The 21,632-nt window shown below is 44.4% G+C and overlaps 1 protein-coding gene across 1 annotated transcript in view; it reads right to left on the bottom strand.

Annotated features, from left to right (window-relative positions):
- LOC147440995 (uncharacterized) overlaps positions 1 to 21,632 on the bottom strand; it is a 60,053-nt gene that overhangs the window by 20,629 nt on the left and 17,792 nt on the right. The window contains exons 2-4 of the mRNA XM_086482767.1: positions 16,122 to 16,278; positions 15,948 to 15,998; positions 15,400 to 15,492 (exon numbers count right to left, since the gene is read on the bottom strand). Coding sequence (XP_086338893.1) covers positions 15,400 to 15,492; positions 15,948 to 15,998; positions 16,122 to 16,278 — 301 coding nt within the window. The remainder of the gene's footprint in view (positions 1 to 15,399; positions 15,493 to 15,947; positions 15,999 to 16,121; positions 16,279 to 21,632) is intronic.

Raw genomic sequence — 21,632 nt, 5'->3', positions numbered from 1 at the left:
CTAGGCCGGAGATGAAAGCATAGATTTATGAGAAAGAGCTTTTGGCGGTTATCCATGCTCTTACTCAGTGGCGGCATTACCTACTCGGAGCGGATTTTACTGTCTTTACAGACTATCAGAGTTTGCGCTACTCTTGTCACAGAAGCAGCTTTCGGAAAAGCAGATGCGGTGGGCGAACATCTTGTCACAGTTTCACCTCCAGATTGTCCATGTGCAGGGACAGAAGAATGTGGTGGCACATGCTTTGTCTCAAAAGCCGTTGGTTCTGGCTATTTCCGCGATACATCATAGGAGCTTCGAGGATATGGTCGACCAGTATGCTACAGATACAGATTTTGTAGATACTTTCACACGGATACGGGATGGGGAGACAGTAGCAGGATACTCCATTCGGGAAGGCTACTTGATGAGAAAAACCATGTTGTGCGTTACACAGCCGTTGAGGAAAAAGGTTTTGACTGAATGCCACTATCCACCTTTTACGGGTCACATGATTTTCCGATTACATGGCATGTCTGAGACGATTGTCTCCGACAGAGACCCCAGATTTACGAGTTTGTTTTGGAAGGCAATTTGGGTGAACATTGGCACGCGGTTGTAGTTCTCGTCATCGTTCCACTTGCAGACTGACGGGCAATCTGAGATTGCCAATTCAGTGGTTTTAGATTGACTGAAGTCTTGTACCTCGGATCAGAAGACTCAATGGGAAAAGTACTTACCTTTGGTGCAATTTGCCTACAATAACACGATACACTCTTCGACGGGGAAGGCGCCATTTAAGATTGTTGAAGGTGTTGCGAAGGTTCCACCCTTCCTGAGCACGAAAGATAAGATTTTTGAAGCGGATGAATATGCGCGAGACTTAGATACGGCTTTTGCCAAGGTTCGCGAGACTTTGCAGAAGTCTCAAGAACGACAGAAAAAGACAGCGGATCGCCATCGTCACGACTTGAAATTGAAGGAAGATGATTGGTTGCTCTTACGTTTTGAGAAGGCACGCCTAAGAAAGAAAAAGGGAAAGGAGAGGCTTTTTCCAAAGCTTAGTATGCGGTACTACGGACCTTTCCAGATAACTGAAAAGATAAATGATGTCTCCTTCCGATTGAAACTACCAGATACTTGAAGGATTCACAATGCATTCCATGTGAGTCTCTTGAAACATTTTAAGGGTGATGTGCCTGACGATGGGGAGCCTGATGAGCAACCAAAAGTGGAAGAAAACGAGGAGATCCTTGTTCCTGAACAGATTTTGGCACATAAGGATACGAAGAATAAAGGTAAATTCCGAAGGCGGTTCTTGGTTAAGTTCAAGAACTATCCTGCATTGGATGCGAAGTGGATGGAGGAGGAGGACCTAGCAGATACTCCTCAGATTGTGAAACTTTACCTCGATGCTTTTGGTTTAGCATAGTCTACTCTAAACGGAACCCAGAATTCAACTTGGCCAGAGATCTGGTGCAGTGGGATGCACAAGATGGGAGTCACTCCGCTCCTTTGTCAACAGATACCTTGATTTTGATACTAAAGTTACTGATGTCTCTTTGAGCTTCAGGGATACTCAAAGCTGACAGTATTCTGCTGTATGACTTTAATGAAATGGAATTCCTGATTATGATACTGATTTGTTCTTGACTTCTTTGAGTGCAGGAACTGATAGACGAAATGACTGTAGCATTTTGGTCTGATTGATCTCGAATAGACATGGTTGCAATAGATCGGACATCGATGAGGTCCCAATTGGACCTAGATGTGATTGCTAGCTACATTGCACATAAATCATGGTCTAAGATCCGAATGAATGTTGAATGTCATGTGATGTCTTGTGATGTTGTGTCATGTGACTGTCGATTTGGTACATGTGCTAGATGTGTGTTCCTAGTACGTACTAACAGTCGGTGTCTGCTAAGACGGTTTATGGCTTCTGTTGGTTTTGCACGCGTAATCGCGATCGATTACAATGCTTTCAAGAGGGGGGTATGTCACAAAGTGATGACGTGGCTACCCAGAGCAGAAACCCTAATCCCTACCAAAAACCCTAATCCCTACCAAAAACCCTAATTCCTACAAACCCTAATTTTTGTCAAAAACCCTAATTTCTGGATACCCTAACCCTAACTGCTGACCGAAACCCTAATGCGGCTAGAAACCCTAAATTTGGAGGCTGAAATGCCACGTGGCAAGCCATATAGATTTCCGAAAATTACGGAACTGAAAAACAACCCTCTGAGCGACGCAAATTTCTTGCTTTTCTCCACGCAGATTTGATGTGAGAGAGAGAGAAGGATACTTGCTTTATTTTTATTAAAGCCACAAAGAGAGAGCTTGTGAGAGGATTGTGCTTTTGAACTGGAAGCTTTTGGGGCTCTGCTTTTGGGCGTCCCTTGTAATCTTTAAATACGCGGATTAGGGCTCACTCTGCAGAGCATCTAGACGCAGAGTCTGAGAGTGAAACCCTAACCGCTCTTTGTACTTTGACATTGATTTAATACATAAAGAAATACCGAAAGAGGCGCCAGTCTTTGGGGACAATATCTCTAGGCACGGAACTCCGCCGAGCCAGTGCAAATCTATTGTGATCTGTGAATTGTTTTGATGTTAAGTGCAGGAATGATTGTTTGCGCTTTGCTCAAGATGAGTGCCCCGAACTGTGCTCAAGGTTCCTTTTGTTCTTATGGAAGGGAGAGCCTTCCGTTATTAATGAGAGAATGCTATGATCACAAACAAAGTGAATGGACATTGTGCGTGTAAGTGTATGAGACTGAGAGATAGAGAAAGAAGAGAGATACGACACCAGAGATGTTGTAAAACCCTCCTCCGAAGGCCCCACTCTCGTCGGTGAGAGTGGTCCACTTATGATTGCACAATCTGGTACAATGGGAATGCATGTGACTGATGCAAGTCTAAGCTATGTCGACGATGATAACTAGGATGGCGATGACGACAAAGGCTGAAAATGAGATGGTTCTAACTGTTGTCCAAAAATGCTAACTACTGAATTCTGCTGCTGGTGATTTGCTGATTTTTCGGGGCTGTTTTGGGCTGCTGAAAAACGCTGCAATAGCCTGATAAAAACGCTGATGACTGTTGTGTTATATGACTGAAAACGCTGCTGTAGTGCTACGATCTGATGCTGAAAACTGAGGTTCGAATCGCGATGACTCTGCTACACTTTAGGCTGAATCTTGTTGGTCTTTATCTGCCAGGCTTGAAAACTGCAAAGGCTGAAATCTGCAAACGTTGGCTATCCAAAAACGCTAGCTGATGGGATCTCCAAAAACGCCAGCTTGCTGGTCTTTCCAAAAACGCTTGGTGGTGAAGCTTCTGGCGGTGAAGATCTGGGATCAACATGCTAGGCTTGTGGTCTTACTGTCGCCGGAATCTGCAAAGCAAGTCGTTGGCTGATCTTGATGGGAAAAACGCTAGGTCCTGCAATCTGCAAAACGCTAGGCCTTCTGATGGGTTCTGCTGAGAAGTTGCCTATTGAGCGTGGAGCTCCTGCTGCCTCTTCTGCCAAATAGTGCTAGCTTTGGTTTGCTTATATATTTTCTTACCCAAATTGCCCTACCTACTTTTGTTGGAAAGTCACTTAAATTAATAAGTGAAAAATGCCAAAAATAGGTAAAATAGGCTAAATGCACTGGAACATTCCCCTGATGGAATCTGAAGGATTCTGATCGGAATACTGATGATCATGCTGTGTGCAACCAGAGGATATGCATCTACACTAAGTGACTGGACATGCACGGTCTACGAATAAACTCACAAAAAGTGTCAGATCACTTCTAAATCTAGATTGACTGGACTGACCAAACCCTGATCATGCTGTAGCTTGTCCACGGACACATAGGGTTGGATGTGTCACGGACATTTGAAGTGGTTATTTGGTGTTGTCGCGATTGATTCTTGACTTGGAGTGTCGAAGTCTGTTACACACACTTACATAACCTCTCTTGCACAGAACAACATTTCATCATGCACACATTTTACCACGTGAACCACCTCTTATAGGTCATTTATTAATACGTGACTTTTCATTTATCCTTGTTGGAATGTAGGTAGGGCAAATGGCTAAAGGAACTATAAAAGAAACCCATTGGGCACTCAATAGAGGCAGATGAATACAGAGACACAAGGAGGCAAGCACCCGACTGGCAACACCTCAAGATCTCTAGCGTTTTCTGACATTCAGCCCAACGTTTTCAGCATAAGAGGACCAGCGTTTTCAGCCCATAAAACCAGTATTTTCAGATCAACCCTGAGCCTTGCCGTACCACACCCTTCCCGGTTTCAGAACCTCACCGCATCAACCATCAACCTAGCATTTTTGGTTTCTGCCCGAGGCCACTAGCACTTTGCAAATTCAGCACAGGTCAGCCAGCGTTTTTGCATTTCAGCTTTGCATGCATTGGCGGTTGCAAATCCTCCCCGAAGTACCGTCATTTTAATGTATGTAACTGCCTTCCTATTCAAACTAACCCATGCTTCATCCGTCATATTCTGTGGCTTTACCTGTTCAAGTGCCCCTTCACAATCCTTAAGAAATAGGATTCCATGGATCCTGTCTTTCCAAAGATCGAAACCTGTTCCATCGAACCTCCTAATCTCAAAGAGATTCTTCACATCCGAAGAAGATGAGGCCATAGTTGCACGAATAAGAGGGCTAATACGCTGAATTTTTGGGCAAAATGCACAAAAACCAGAGTATAGCCTCACAGAGGTATGCACTACAGCTCCAAATGGTCACAGGAGCAATTCGGGGCAAAATAGGTGGATTTGGGCAAAACAATTTCTGAAATTTATGCGCAGGAAATTTCAGCGAGCGATTTTGTGCTCAAAAACAACAATTTTAGTTGTTTTTAACCTCACAGAACATACATAAGGCTAATACATAGCCTGTAGAAGCATGTATGAGCAAAAGCCCCAATTTGTAGCATCAAATTGCACGAAATTGAGCCACAAGTGGTCATACATAGCCAAAACTTGTCAAATGTGCGTAAATTGTATCACTTTGCACTTTCCCTAATGTAGCCGCATCATAAAAACACTTGCAAAGACCTGCGTAAATCTGAAATTTGCTGAAAACACCTGCTTTGGGACCTGTTTTTCGGCAATTTCAATGTTTTTGGGTAGCGGGGACTTAGCAAAGATGTTCCCACACCTTAATACATCATTTGCAAAACCTGTATTTTGCTGTCATAACCTGTAATTTGCTGATTTTGACCTAATTTCAGCCTGTTTTAGGTCAATTTGACTTGCCGGAAGCTCTCTAGTGTCCGAGGACGAGTCCTTTGGCGATGAAATTGTAAAATCTCGCGTGAAAGTTGACCTCCTTGGCTGAAAATCAGCATTTGCAGGTTTGGGAGCAAACCCTAATTGGTTCTGATACCAGTTGATGAGCGTGAAGCGGTGTGTGCAAGTGAAAGAGCACGCGAAGAAGTGCAGGGTGTGCACCTTGGAGAGAGGTGAGTGCAAGCAGAGCACATGGCGCTAGGGAACAAAAGAGGGAGAGAGAGCAGAAGCGCTACACGATGGATGGGGGAATAATTGAGTGAGTTAAAAACTCACATTCCCTTTATTAATATGTATAGGACCAATTTAAAGTTAGTGGCCAAGTTCAATGTGAACTTGGCCAAAGGTTAATAACCTTTAAAACTATACACAAAGGGGGCCATTTGGGCCTTTAACCCAACATGCCATAGTAGCAGAACCTAGCATTTTCAGTCAGATTTCAGCCTTGACATAGTCGTCGTCGTCATCGTCGTCGTCATCAAGTACCACGACATCAGTGCCCATTAGCATCAGCATCCAGTCATTGTATGAGCATTTGTGCAAGAATAGGAAAAGTACTTGCTCTGGCAACAGAGCAAGGGGGCCCTTCAGGGTTGGGACCCGACATGTTGTCTCTTTTCTCTCTCTTGTCTCTCTCTTTCTTTCAGTTCAGTTCAGTCTTTCAAGGGAAGTAAAGTGTCCCTTGTGTTTGTGCAGAGTACTAGATCCAAGCTAAATCCATAAACACTTCTGCTACACCTGACATTGGACATCAGGCAACCGAGGAGAGTTACCATGTTTCAGTGGCTCGTTGCACATAGAGGCTACAGCAATTGGGAGTTGGTTGGTACACAGCGGCTTCTCCGCAGCATGTGCAGCCTGTGGCCATCCCTTGGAGAGTCACCATCATTGTTTGTGGGACTACCCCATGGCACAACACGTTTGGCTTCAGGTTCTTCGACTGATTCCAACCCTTTCCACAACACGAGAGTACACTTCGGGTGTTGTAGCCTGGTCCACTCTTACGGGCCTTATGCTCCATTTTGAGTTGGCTTCCACCAGCAGGATGATAGTGATTAAGGGGGTCAACCAACACTTCAGCTTGCTACAGAGCTCATCCCCCAGGAGTGGTGCAGCGATAGTGATTGATGTTGGGAGCTTGTCTGCGGCTAGACACTCTTGCTTCATCTAGCGGGCCTCCTCCTTTCGCATCTTCGAGGCTCGCTCTGTCCCACCGGCAGAAACTGTTCGTGACATTTGGCTAGAGCTGATTCATACACTCAGGGGTCAGTTTGAGAGACTTCAAGGTAGCTCTGACTGCATGCGGGAGCGCAAGAGGCTTTCTTGTGACTTTGGCACCTAGGGCCTTTCTTCACCATGGTTCAAGGTGCGCCTAGATGGCACTACCATCCACCAATGTGGCTCTTTCCTCCTCCCATCTCGGGATCTAGCCCTCATTGTACATACTTTTTTTTCACACTAGGAGAGTCTCCCCATGTTTCTCATGTAGCCCTCTCTCACAGACGTGGTTTGTAGCCTTTGGACAGCTTCTATTAACTAATGGAAGGATCTTTTTCTTGCCAAAAAAAAAAGCCTTGCTTTTTATTTTTAACAACTTTGCCTAGTCAACCGTTCACATTAGGCATCCCTTTAATGGTCATCAAAGTGCAAGCATAGGTGGATGCATTGGAGGAAGGCCTACCCTGTCGCAACTCTGTTAGGCATGTACTGCAATTAATGTGCTCGAAGTGAAAACATTCCGAAGAGAATGCCCAACGAGAGCTTTTTGTGCTTTTGTAAGAACTCCATGTTTAGCTTGCATATTGACCAAAGCATTAATAAGTACAACATCTTGCAATGTTGGGCAAAATCCTTTAATCAATGTACTCCAAGAGGCACCATTCCGAATAAGAAGCTCCTCAAGGACCTTAAGTGCATCGCATTCTGCATAAATATCGGCCAAAGCTTTGCCAAGCACAACATTGCTGGCCACTGCCATGTTCGCCATATCAACCAAAGAATAGCAAAGCACTGCATCTTTACCGCATTTACCGTACATATGAAGCAAAGCACCACTGAATATCCCTTTTTCCACTTTCATATCAACATTACCTGCAATCACCACATGAAAAACAACTTTCTATTGCCGAAAAAAACCTTATTACTTTTCTTGCTTTTTCCTGGTGGACGTGAAGCATCACGATGTCACGGGGACGCGCACCACATGCCAACGGAAAAGAACAGACTAAACTTTAAGTACTTCGATTAACAACTGAACTGAAAGAGATATAGAGTGCACGACACACTAGACAGGGAGTGGCGGAGTTCCACGGCGAGAGAGCACTTGCCCCAAACCTTGGCGCCCCTTTTAGTACTTCTTTATATTGCTTGAACTCAGTACATCGTAGGTACTCCATCCTCTGCACCTTCACACTGAAGCATGCCAAGAATGAGCCCATGGCACAAATTTAAAGGCCCTTGGCCCATGAAAAGCAGTTACATGAAAAGCTTCAAACTCAAAAACAACTGGTCCAAAAACTGTCAGCACGTTTTGCGGAAATCGGTACAATTGCCACGTCATCAACGTTAAACGCAAAAATCCGTACAGGTGCCACATCAGCATGTCACCGTGTTTTGTGGGTTGCCCGTACAGCTGCCATGTCATCATGCTCCACGCAATTCTTCTCTGTGTATGTATGTGTGAGAGAGAGTGGATCTTGCTTTATCTTTAGGTCACTTGGGCCCCATCGGACGAGGTCCCATAAGTTTGTGGGAACTTTTGCTTCTTCTAATCATGCTGCTTCTTCTTAGGGTTTAGGCCCCTCGGCCGGGATGTGCAAGTTGGCTCCATTCTTCAGTGGCTTGACACGTCAACAATTCGTGACACACGACTCTCTCTCTCTCTCTCTCTCTCTCTCTCTCTCTCTCTCTCTCTCTCTCTCTCTCTCGGAAAAAGTCAGGGCTGTATATTATTGAGTACAAAATAATCCCAACGGATGCCAAAATAGCCTATCGCGTGGGGTGTACAAGCTGAATGTAAGGAGAAGAGCCACTATAGCGACTACTCGACTAGAACAATCTCATGGTGGTCGGTGTGAGGAGTGGAGGAGAAACCACTGTGGAGGGGCATAATGCCAAGTAATCTGACCACCTGTCAGTGTGAAGAAGAGTGGGGATCTTGCCCAACGCCGAAGGAAGGTAAATCGACGAGCCTCAGCTGCTCTAGATGTACCGGAGGACGAATCCCACTACCAAATCAGGGTGTGAATGGTGTCCAGCCAAATGGCAATGAGGATATCCTAAAGGAGCTGTGGAGCCGCACTGAGAATGTGAAGACAACGAGCAAACTGCAAGCCACACTACATGGGAAGCTGAGCATGACCAAAGACAGTGGGCAGGTCACTCAAGTTGGCGCAAAGGGCAGCGAGTACATAACGGATCATGACCCATAGTAGCTAGCCAAGTCCCAACTGGTAGTCCCGCATGAGCAATCATCCACATGAAAAAGGAAATACGACGAGCAACATGTAAATCCCAGATGGCGAACCAAAACTGCTGCAGATAGGCATGGGAGAGGCCTGAATGTAACCAGAAACCCATACGAGTGGGCTGTTGTGGTTGCTGTCGCATCAATGCTAATCTTCCAATCCTGACAGTGTACTCAAAGAAGGATACAGGTGCACCTGTGGGGTCTGAGTGAGGCCAATGCCACTCTCCTGGGTCCCAATAAAGCTGCGATAGGGCACGGCCCTCCCACACCCAAAGCCTCCAAAGTGCAGCATCAGAGGAAGCAAAACGGGGGTCAACACAACGGCGCTTCCCGCGTGAGCCAACTACTCGTATGGCCTCCCATCGAGCGTCGGGGGAGATAAGTAGTGGAGAAGTGGCAGCATATGTCAATCTAGCATGAATCCCCTGAGAGTTGTCAGTATCAACTGTGAATAGCATGGTGTCCAAACGAACTAATAAGAGAGTGCTCTGGTCAAAGAGTCCTTCCCAGCCACAATGAGGGGGCATCTGAACCGTGCCTCGCATGACTGCATCCCACTGTGAAGGAACGGCAGAATCAATCTCAAGCAATCTGTCTGGCACCCCGCGACCAATGTCATAATGTTCTGCCACAAAATCTGCATCCAACATACGTGTCTCATGAAACAACCGCATAGAGGCAGCAGGGCCAGAGTCCCAAGCAGCCCAATCAATGTGAGTCCTCTCTCCAAGCTGACGAGGTGGATTAACCGAAGAATCAAGAACTGTAGCATTCCAAATGAGAGGCTGGTGCTCAATCTCCTCACGACATGAGGGAGGTGAGCGTACGATAGCCCATCTCATGGAAACCCAAATCTGAAGGAGCGATCGGAGAAAGGATGAGAGGGTGGAAGTGGACAAGGGGGCATCCGTAAAGAGAAAACGATACCCTGAATGCCAAGTATGACCGTCTCTAGTGCCGAGTCGTGGAGTCACTGTGCAAAGAGCAGCCTGAAGAAGCATCTTCCAAGGTTCTTGGCCGGGAAAAAGACCCCGAACAATAAGCTTGGTAAGAAGCGCGCTGCTCTGAAACTCTGGATCAATAATGCCAAGGCCTCCCTCTGACCTAGGACGAATGATCGTGGACCAGCGAACTCGAGCACGAGTATCAATAGTCCCATCTGTGCCACTCCATAAAAAGTTCCTCACTAGTCGGCGGAGCTGAGTTATCACACCGGAATGTAACATCCAATAAGAAGCCGTATACCATACTGTAGCCAGAATGACTTGGTTGGCGACCAATGCACGGCCAACCAACGACAGATGACGTGAAGACCAATGGCATAGCTTCCTGCGAATAGACTGTAGTACGGGTGCAAACTGCTGCTGTGAGGAAACATCAAATCCAACCTGGAAGCCCAGATATCTGCATGTCTGACCCGGCTGCAGCCATGTGAATCCATTAGCTACCCCCCAAGTAGGTATGTCATCACTGCCAACCAATAACCCATAGGATTTATGCCAGTTAATGCGTGCACCACTAGCAATGCAAAAAACCTGTAGGCCGTCCCACATTGCATCAAGAGCGGGTAGCAAATAGCGCAACATGAGCATAGTGTCATCAGCAAACTCTTGATCGATAAGGTCTGGAGCTATAGGTACTGGCATGGTCAAGCCACGAAATGCATGACTCTGAGCACGAAGAAAGTCAGACATAGTCTCTCCCACAAACAGATACAGATATGCTGCTAAAGAACATCCCTGACGGACAGATCGAGAAAGCTCAAAACTGCGACTGACGTCTTCTGATGGATTCTAATGAGAAGTTGCATGTTGAGCAAGGTGCTCCTGCTGCCTCTTCTGCCAGAAAGTGCTGACTCTGGTTTGCTTATATATTATCTTAGCAAAATTTCCCTACCTACTTTCCAAACAAAAGTCACTTGAAAACAATAAGTGAAAAATGTCAAAAATAGGAAAAATAGGTCTATGCACTGTAAAAATGCTATTGATGGGATCTGACTGGAATCTCATGGTCATGCTGTGTGCAACCAAAATATGCATCTAATCTAAGTGTCTGGACATGCACGGTCTGCAAACAGACTCACAAAAGTGCCAAATCACTTCTTATTCTAGACTGGCTTGACTGAACTGAACCCTCGTCATGCTGGAGCTTGTCCACGGACACATAGGATTGGATGTGTCACGTGACATCCCCTCCTTTTCAAAGTGAGGTACTGGTACCGAACTGTATAGCGTCGAGGGAGATCGCCAATAGCATCCAGAATCTTGGAAGGGACTCTTCGCCGGCCCACTCTGATGTGTGGGTCGTGCGGTACTTGAACTTCATAAAGGTCTGCAACTCTTGCTTCTTTGGGCCGCGCCGAAAGCGACAGTCTTTTGTGGCTCCATCGATGCTTCAACTTCGTCTAGAGTCATGCTTCTTTCTTCTTCAAGAATCTCCATGGCTGAAAATTCCTGAAACCACTTCCAACACAAAAACATAAACATACCTATTCCATGTAAGGTGACTGGAAAAAATCTCGGCTTCCTAAAAGACTGTGCATGAAATGTAGATGAACAAATAGACGGAGTGCCAAACCGTTCACCACAGGCACGCAAACAATGAGATCGAATCTTGTCTTATTGATCTAAATCAATCAACTGTGGCAATTCACAACGGAAATGCCCATGCTTGGTGCTCATACTTTCATGTGCTCTTTCTACAACTGTGTCGTGCCAAGGAAGAGACTTGTAATGTGATTTCCTTGAATGCATACTTTTCAACTTTTCATGAATAATCCGCATACATCCGTGCTCATCCATGATTGAAACATGCTCAACGTACAATATGTCATGCCTAGGAAAAGGGATCACATAAAGACGCTGATTAAAATACAAGAAACGATCACGAATGAAACACTCGAACAATGCGTATTGACTAATCATTCGAACACATAATACTTCTTGTGGGGGTTCTTTGGACCTAGGCTCGAGAGCCAAGATCGGTTCTTCGTGTTTGATCGAATCTGCAATGAGGTTAGCTTCACTAGAGAAAGTATCAACTAACACATCGTCCTTGTGAACAATCACATCATCTTCATGCAAATCATCATGCTTGTGAGAAATCACATCTTGATCATGCAAATCATCATGCAAATCTTTGTGTGTGTCATGCTTTGGAGAAGAAGAGTCGGAGAGTCTCCTTTTCCCGAATCTCTTGCATATGTGCCTGTACTTGAGAAAAGAGTCGCAACATCTCCTTCATGTGTCGGTCGTTCATTGTTTTTCTTGCTTTGTTCTCGCAATCAAATTATGCTTTCCTTTCTTCGGCTTCTAAGCGCGCTTGCTCGTGCTCACGCTCTATGGCTGCCATTCTTTCTTTGTGTTCTGCTTTTCGTGCTTCGCATTCTAACTTCATGTCCATCACCATCTTGTCGAAAGCCTCCATAGGAATTAGTGCAATCCTTGTCGTAGATGGGGAAGGGTCGGAAAAACCTCCAATGAGGAAAATTCTTCTTCGCCACTCCCATGCTCACCACCTCCAAGCGAATTATCCATTTCGCTTCGAGTGATGACCATCCACTGAAGTCTTGCGTTCTTGTGGGTTCTTGTGGTCTTGGGTTCTTAAGTTCACGAGGAACTTGGGTTCTTAGGAGTCTTGAGGTTCTTGAGGGTCTTGATGTTCTTGAGGTTCTTGAGGGTCTTGAGGTTCTTCTTTAGCTTGCAATCCGTGTTAGAGAAGGATCTTCTCTTCACCCGAGTTCTGCTCTTTTCTGCAGGCGCACCCCTTGGCGGCCTTGAGCTCACACCAAGGTTGCTTTTTTCCGCCTCACGTCGATTGGACGGCCGCTAAGTGCACGGTCCACTCTCAATGAGTGAAAAGAGGCACAAGGGGAGGCTGTACAAGCCCTTCTTTCCTGGGTTTCCTGTCACTCTTCAAAAACACGATTAGGAATCGACACGCCCAAGTGAACTTTGGGTTCATGCGACCTCATCAAACAAAAAAATTTATGTGGTTCTTGTGGTTCTTTCCTTGAGTTTGCTCAAGATGAGTGCTCCGAACTGTGCTCAAGGTTCCTTTTACTTACGGAAGGGAGACTCGAGAGCTTTCCGTTCCTTTAGTGAGAGAGTGCAATGGACACAAACAAAGTGTTGAACACTGTGAATGAAGGTGCATGAGACTGAGAGATAGAGAAGAGAATACGACACCAGAGACGTTGTAAAACCCTCCTCCAAGGGCTCCACTCTCTATGGCGAGAGCGGTCTAATTATGATTGCACAAATCTCTACAATGCTTGGACTTGCCGACGATGTCGATGACGATGAGGACAACGACGAGATGGGCTGAAATCTGAAAATGCTAATGGCTAAAATCTGCAAATCTTTATCTGTTGAATTTTGACTCTTTGTCGATGACGATGTCGATGGCGACAATGCGATGATGACGTGCTGAAAACGTAGATGCTGAAATCTGCGTTTTCCAGGCTGAAACTGTAAACCTTGATGGATTTCACCGTGCGATGAGGATCTCCTGTGGGAAGGTGAGATCTACGAGGTTCGGGACTGGTACTGCAAGTGCTAACTGCTGAAAATTGAAAACGCTGGTCTTCTTGTGGCCTTGTCGCAACGGAACTACAAAAACGCTGAGGTCCAGGCTGATCCAAAAACACTAGGGGTTGAATTCTGCTGCTGGGGGAAATCCACTAACACTAGGGCTGATCTGCTGTCGTGAAGGGGTTCTGCTATGTCTGCTAATGTCGAAGCTGCTCTGCAATGCAAAAACGCCAAGGCTTTGTTCTGTTGTTCTGCTACTTCCCAAAAAAGCTAGGTCTTGCAATCTGCAAAACGCTAGGTCTTCTGATGGGGTTCTGCTGAGAAGTTGCCTATTGAGCAAGGTGCTCCTGCTGCCTCTTCTACCAGAAAGTGCTAACTCTGGTTTGCTTATATATTATCTTCGCAAAATTGCCCTACCTACTTTCCAACAAAAGTCACTTAAAAATAATAAGTGAAAAATGTCAAAAATAGAAAAAATAAGTCTATGCATTGTAAAAATGCTACTGATGGGATCTGACTGGAATCTGATGGTCATGTTGTGTGCAACCAAAGAATATGCATCTAATCTAAGTGTCTGGACGTGCACGGTCTGCGAACGGACTCACAAAAGTGCCAGATCACTTCCTATTCTAGACTGACTTGACTGAATCGAACCCTGGTCATGCTGTAGCTTGTCCACGGACACATAGGGTTGGATGTGTCACGTGACATATATATATACTAGTACGGTCTCTTTATCACGTGCAAAGGGGCTTTTTTTTGTTTTGGACTTTAGCCTTCAGGTCCCAGATTGCGACACGTGTAAAGGGCTCCCCCTTCCGCCATATTATGTTAGTAGATATATATACATGTATATGTATATATATATATATATATATATATATATATATATATATATATATATATATATATATAAAGTTCAGTTAATTGTAGATTTTTTTCATGTGTTGCTATTGACTTCTCCCTTGGAGTGTCCAAGCCTACAATAGTGCTATCAAAGTTCAGACTATTTTTCTTCCATGAAGGATCGGATCCCTTTTCCGCGATACATACAGATTCTCTCAATGAATTCGGCAAGGAGGAAACTATACCATCTAGTCACATGAGTAAAGAGACCAACGGTGCTTCTAGCGGGAGCCGGCCTCTTTCCGAGGAATCAGGAGTAGAGTATGGCCTTGTTCTGCCAATTGATTTCGACAGAGCGTAGTACAAACGTCAACTGTTGGATGACGGTAGATTGAGTGCACTAAGTATGTGGAGGATTACCAATATCATTAAATAGAATCCATATGGCTGGAACATGAAGAATGCAACTTCTCAATGGCCATAATTAGTGACTGTGTTCTCTACTGATGTTGCCAAATGTAGCTCTTGAGAGTACCGTTGAAATGATGGCTTGTGTGTGTCATTTGAGGTAAAGAAATGCTGCAACTAGGCAGCCAAAGGCTTTCAGTATGAGATTTTAAAAATCGACGCTTATGAATTTCAAAGCCGAGGTGGCAGTTTGAGATGTCGGCTTCTTCTAAAGGGTCTCTTGCACAAATTTGTCCTTCTCAAACTCGTGCGTGAAAAAATTTGAGATAAGAGACTCGATAAGGTCCTCCACGTTTAACTTCGTATACAGAGTTCTGAAGTCAAAAGCTTGGAGGCATAAAAGATTTCTCGATTATGTTCCTTGAACAATTCAAAAACCTTGATAACAAGGACTATTCCTGTTGAGTCATTTAGACTCTAGGTTAGAATGGTTTTTTCAGAAGATTCTTCTACGTTTCTTGAACATTTGGCAGAATGTATTTTAATTAACTAAGCCACTTTGCAAACCTCTGTTAGAGAGCTGCTACAAGACACTGTGAGTCTAGATTTGATACGATTTTTGTAGATTTTCCACATGGTATTAAAAAAAGGGTAATTTAGGATGGCACTTGAAACCAAAAGACTTACAAAATTTGGAGATTGCAGAGAGAATGCAACTACTGTAAGTTGGGACTACCTGGTAAGCACTCTAGACAGAACTTTTCGCACATAACACAATTAAAAGAGCACTTATCTACACAAGAAATCTATGATATATAGGCAACTTGGGCAAAGCCCGTGTAGGAAGTGTTGTACCTGTGGTGGGGTATGTCCGATTGGCTCCCGCAAAGGTCTAGTTTCCGCCAGAGGATGCTCTGGAGGTAGCTCAAACACAATCTGATTTAGCACCTACACCAACCCAACAAAGCCAAAGCAGATTATGAGCATTCATAAACAAAACACATATCAAGATTCCCTATTCACTGATGTAATACTCTACTGAACTTTCAAGCCTCAACTACTGTCCTCCATAAACATGGTATGTAGATTTTTCTCAGTATTAAAACTCCATCTTCAAACCTCACAACCAGAAAGAACATCCTTTCACATCCATTCTGTTACTGCCACGAAATTATAAACAAGCATCCAGCAGTGGAATTTCTGGAAGCCTGAACTTCAAACTCGCAAACATAAAAGCGTGGTCTGAAAAGCTTCTAAATGAAGTATTGATTTTAATCCAACTTAAATTTTATATTGTGCAAGCAACCCCTAAAGATATGAAAACAGAAGGAAAAGGGCTAGAAGAGCCTTGAGATACTATGGCATACTGTGGACAGGAATGTGAACACAAAGAGATGTGTTACCTCTGCTTGCCTGCCAGCTTGCAGCCTCACTCCTGAAGCATCGTACATTACCTACACCATTTTCAAACTTGTTCAAAGCTCCAGAAGCCTTATCAGCAAACATAGGAACTCAAAGAATAAACTTTACCAAGCCAAACTACCAATCAGCAATCATGAGCTTAAAGAAGAATTTACCACACTTGCTAGAATTAATGCAATAGCAAATAGAGACCCTCCAGGACCATCTTTTAAGCCAATGGCTGCTGCCAGGCCCATGACAGTTGCTGCATGAGAAGATGGCATCCCCCCAGAGCCAAGAAGCCTCTTTGCTTCCCATCGCTTCTCCTTGTACCTAGATAACGTCACATATCAAGGACCTTAAATCCAAAAACATTCCTGAAAATTCTCCAGTAATAAGAACTGTAGATGCTTCCAAACTTAAATTTGTCTGCAGAAACTTTATACTACTTAATGTTATCTTTTTCATCCTTTACACTGCAATACAGCCATTTAAAATTCACGTGCCCGAGCTGTCCCTGACGAGGCCCTTGCCATTTTCTTAGCATCTGATCTCAACATTGGTCATTGTGCCCATTGGATCCCAGAATGTGAGACTAAAAGTGGCTAGCAGACTTTATCGATACCGTAGAAGTCACCAATATACATTAGCCAGGAAAAGTATTCCACACAAAATCTGCGGTTCTCAGCCAGCATGATGAGCTTCGCACCTGCATCTTTTTCATCCCTTGTTGCATAGAGGAGTTGACTGCCCAGTAGGACTCAGTGCTTTCAACAGAGGACTGCTTCCTTGTACCCACATTTTTTGGGCTAAAAAATCAGACTTCGAGACCTCTAAAACCCATGTTTTTGTTTGCAAGCAGGATCGGAGAGGACCACAGAGACGAGGTAAGTTGTCTCAAGTCACTTTCTTTTTTCCAATCAAATAGATTGTCTATTAGCTAATCAACTACCAAAGGGTTACAAAAAGGTCCTTGTACAAGATAAGAGGAATTAGGAGACACTCCCGTAATTACACGAAAACAAAATACAACAATAAGCTAAGAGGGCTATATGTCACAAAATGGTGACGTGGCAGAGCCACCCGGACACAAACACACACACACGGCGGCATGCTGTACGGAATCCCGCATTATGCGCATACTGCTGATGTGGCAGACCGTACGGACAGGCAATAAGGAATCCCGCTTTTTGTGCTGACATGCTGACGTGGCAGCGTACGGATCTCCACAAAACGTGCTGACTGACGTACGGATTTTCAGCAAATTATGCTAACTGCTTTTTGGCAGTTTTTGAAGACCAATTGCTTTTGGGAATTAAAACTTTTCAATAACTTCTTTTGGGCTCTGCTTTTAGCAACCCTTTGTAATGTTTATAAGCGGCCTTAGGGGCTCACTTCTCAGAGCATTTGAACGCAGAGTCTAAGAGTGAGCACCCGCGGGCTCAATTGTACTTTGCTCACAGATCAATATAAAAATAAATACCGAAAGGGGCGCCAGTCTTTGGGGCCAATACCTATTGGCACGGAACGCCTTGTCGATCCTCTTGTGAACTGTTAATTATTTTGAAGTGAATCTCTGCTGTGTCGCGGTAGAATCTTGACTTGGGGTGTCCAAGTTTGTTACAGTGGTATCAGAGCACTGCCGATTTCTTTTCTATCAGGAAATCGATCCCTTATTTCACGACACTTATGGATTTCGAAAAGAATCAGTCGACTTCTTCTACATCTGTTGATGCGGGAGGAGATCGTGCAGAAGATTTTAACAATTTAACACAGGAAGAGTATGGGCCACCTCGGCCTACTCAATATGAACTTCAAGAGATGCAGCATCGACAACAGATTGACGAGTGCACAAAGCAGATGATTAAATTTGTGAAAGACCCTCAGTTTGCAATATTTTTTGTCTCAGCAATCCATCGTTGAAGTGCACACTCAGTGGCAAAAAGCCACCGAGCCACCCATCAAACCGACAATCAAGAAACCTCCTTCTCCGAGGATGTTTACTGAATAAGAAATTCAGGAGGTGGTTCAGACCCAGATCAGTCAGCTTTTGGACGCGAAAAATCAATCCAAAAAGCAATTGAAAAAGTGCAAGAAGGGGACTGACTACCCTGGTTACTTGGGCCCTCAATCTTCTTTTCCATCTGCAAGAAAGCAGAGTGAAGCGTGTACGCTTTGAAGGACTACCCAGTTCTTCTTCCTCTTCTTCTGACAATTCTTCTTGCTCTTCTGACTCGAGCGAGGAGAAAGGGCAAAAAGCAAAGCTTCGGAAATGCCACACCAGCATGCTAGATCTTTCATGATCAGCATTAGAAAAGAGAACTTGTAAACCAAGTGATGAAGCCTTTATTTCATCTTCATAATCAGCCACACAATCAAAAAACTTCTTCAAATGAAGACTCACCCTCAACCACAGCCATCAACCTGGCACCATACCTCAACCTATAGCCATTCCGCGCTTTGTGCGGGGTACCATCCAAGTCAGCAAGCTGATATGTGCCATTTGGAAACCTGTTCAAAACCAAGAAAGAACCTTGCCACTTTATTTGAAATTTCTTTTGAAAAGTATTATCAAGCTTGCAAATACAAAAGCCTCTCTTTGAGTGCATCATGAGGCTCATCTCTAAGCTTTACCATCAGCCTTAAAGCTGGTATCTCCATCTCAATAAGAAGCAAAGCCTCTTTGCCAAAAGCTAGGTGGAAGCGAAAGAAACCGGTACTTGACTTGATTGCTTTTTTGTAAGTCTATAGAGCATAAGATAGCTCTAAATCCCAAGTCCTGACATTATTGCTTGTCATCTTTGTAAGCATCCTTGTTGTAAGGTGCAGCGGAATGAATGTTGTATTTTCTCAAGATTAGTGATCCTTATTGCTCAAGGTTCCTTTAGTTCTTAGGGAAAGAGAGAGCTTTCCGTCTTATGGAGAATGCTATGATCACGAACAAAGTGAGTGGATATTGTGCGTGCAAGTGAATGAGACTGAGAGAAGGAGAGAGAAGAGATGAGACACCCGAGAGGTTGTAAAAACCCTCCTCCGAAGGCCCCACTCTCGTCGGCGAGAGTGGTCTACTTTGATTGCACAAAGGTGTACAATGCGTATGCAATGGACTGATGCAATGGGACTATACCGATGACGACGACGGTGATGATGACGGCGACTAAGGCTGAAATCTCTGATCTTCTATTGGCTGATTTTCGTGGTTGTCTTGGTGGCTGAAAATGATTGTTTTCTTGCTATTTCCATGGCTGAAAATGACTGGTTCATTCGAGGCTGAAATGATGATGAAAAACGCTGATGCATCTGCTCTTCAGGCTACGTTTTAACGTCACTACTGTATGCTGAAAATGCTGGTTGTGCAGGCATATCCATGCTGAAAAACGCTGGTGTGAAAGGGGTCCTAAAGCTAAGCAAAAACGCTGAATGAATCTGGCTTGCTGGCATTTTTGAGTGGGCTGCACTGGCTGCCTTGGTGCTAATGGGAAAAACGCCAAGATCTGGAGGGTACTATAACAGACTTGGACACTCCAAGTCAAGAATCAACAACGACAGCACCAAATAACCACTTCAAAACAATTCACAGATCACAATAGATTTGCACTAGCCCGGTGGAGTTCCGGGCCTATAGATATTGGCCCCAAAGACTGGCGCCCCTTTCGGTATTTCTTTTTGTATTAATCAATCATCAAAGTACAAGAGAGCGGTTAGGGTTTCACTCTCAGACTCTGCGTCCAGATGCTCTCAGAAGTGAGGCCCTCACCACTAATTTAAAGATTACAAGGGATGCCCAAAAGCAAAGCCCCAAAAGCTTTTAAAATAAAAAGCATCAGTTCTCTCTCTCTTAGAGAGTCTTTTCTCTTTTTCTTATTAAAAAAAGCAAAATTCGAGTCGCTCATCATTTTTCCAAAAAAAAAAAAAATCAACCTCCGCGATTTCCGGAAATTAGGGTTTATGACAGAAATTAGGGTTTCTGTTGTCCGCCACGTCATCACTTTGTGACATACCCCCCTCTTGAAAGCATTGTAATCAACCGCGAGTACGCCTGCAAAACCGACAAAAGCCATAAACCGTCTTAGCAGACACTGACTGTTAGTACCTACGTACTAGGAACACACATCTAGCACATGTACAAAATCGACAGTCACATCACACGACATCACAGGACATCACATGACATTCAACATTCATTCGGATCTTAGACCATGATTTATCAGCAATGTAGCTAGCAATCACATCTAGGTCCAATCGGGACCTCATCGATGTCCGATTGACTAACCCCTATTGCAACCATGTCTATTCGAGATCAGTCAGACCAAAATGTTGCAGTCATTTCGGCCATCAGCTCCTGCACTCAAAAGAGGTCAAGAACAAATCAGTATCATTATCAGGAATTCCATTTCATAAAGTCATCCAACAGAATACTGTCAGCTCTCAGTATCCCTGAAGCTCAAAGAGACATCAGTGACTTTAGTATCAAAATCAAGGCATCTGTTGACAAGGGAGCGGAGTAACTCCCCTCCTGTGCATCCCACTCCACCAGATCTTCGGCCAAGCTGAGTTCTGGGTTCTGTTTGGAGTAGACTATGCTAAACAAAAACATCGAAGTAAAGTTTCACAATCCGAGGAGTATCTGCTAGGTCCTCCTCCTCCATCCACTTCGCATCACATGCAGGAAAGTTCTTGAACTAAACCAAGAACCGCCTTCGGACTTTACCTTTCTTCGTATCGTTATGTGCCAAAATCTGCTCAGGAACAAGGATCTCCTCATTTTCTTCCACTTTGGGTTGCTCATCAGGCTCCCCATCATCAAGCACATCACCCTTAACATGGTTCAAGAAACTCACATGCAATGCATTGTGAATCCTCCAAGTATCTCGCAGTTTCAATCAGAAGGAGACATCATTCATCTTTTCAGTAATCTGGAAAGGTCCGTAGTATCACATACTAAGCTTTGGAAAAAGCCTCTCCTTTCCCTTTTTCTTTCTTAGGCATGCCTTCTCAAAAGTAAGAGCACCCAATCATCCTCCTTCAGTTTCAAGTCGCGACGATGGCGATCAGCTGCCTTTTTCTGTCGTTCTTGAGACTCCTGCAAAGTCTCGCAAACCTTGGCAAAAGCCGTATACAAATCTCGCGAATATTCATCCGCTTCCAATATCTAATCTTTCGTGCTCAGGAAGGATGGAACCTTCGCAGCACTTTCAACAATCTCACATGGCGTCTTCCCCGTCGAAGAGTGTATCGTGTTATTGTAGGCAAATTCCACCAAAGATAGGTTCTTTTTCCATTGAGTCTTCTGATCCGAGATACAAGACTTCAATAAATCTAAAATCACTGAATTGGCAATCTCAAATTGCCCGTCAGTCTGCAAGTGGAACGATGACGAGAACTGCAACTGCGTGCCAATGTTCTCCCAAATTGCCTTCCAAAACAAACTCATAAATCTGGGGTCTCTGTCGGAGACAATCGTCTCAGACATGCCATGTAATCGGAAAATCATCGTGATCATTCTGTGTTCTTCGGAGATCAAAAATGAAATCCATTGCAATACTTTCCCAGGGGTGGGTGGGTATGGGTAAAGGCTGTAACAATCCCTGTGCCTTATGCCTGTCAAACTTGACTTCTAGCATACCGAGCAACTACGCACAAAGTCTTTCACATCCTTCTTGAGTCACGGCCAAAAGAAGTATCTC

This window comes from Adiantum capillus-veneris, chromosome 15 (genome assembly GCF_014529385.1).
Source record: "Adiantum capillus-veneris isolate H3 chromosome 15, ASM1452938v2, whole genome shotgun sequence".
NCBI lineage: Eukaryota > Viridiplantae > Streptophyta > Polypodiopsida > Polypodiales > Pteridaceae > Adiantum > Adiantum capillus-veneris.
Note: the sequence above shows the minus strand (reverse complement) of the source record. Positions and strands in the feature narration are given on the sequence as shown.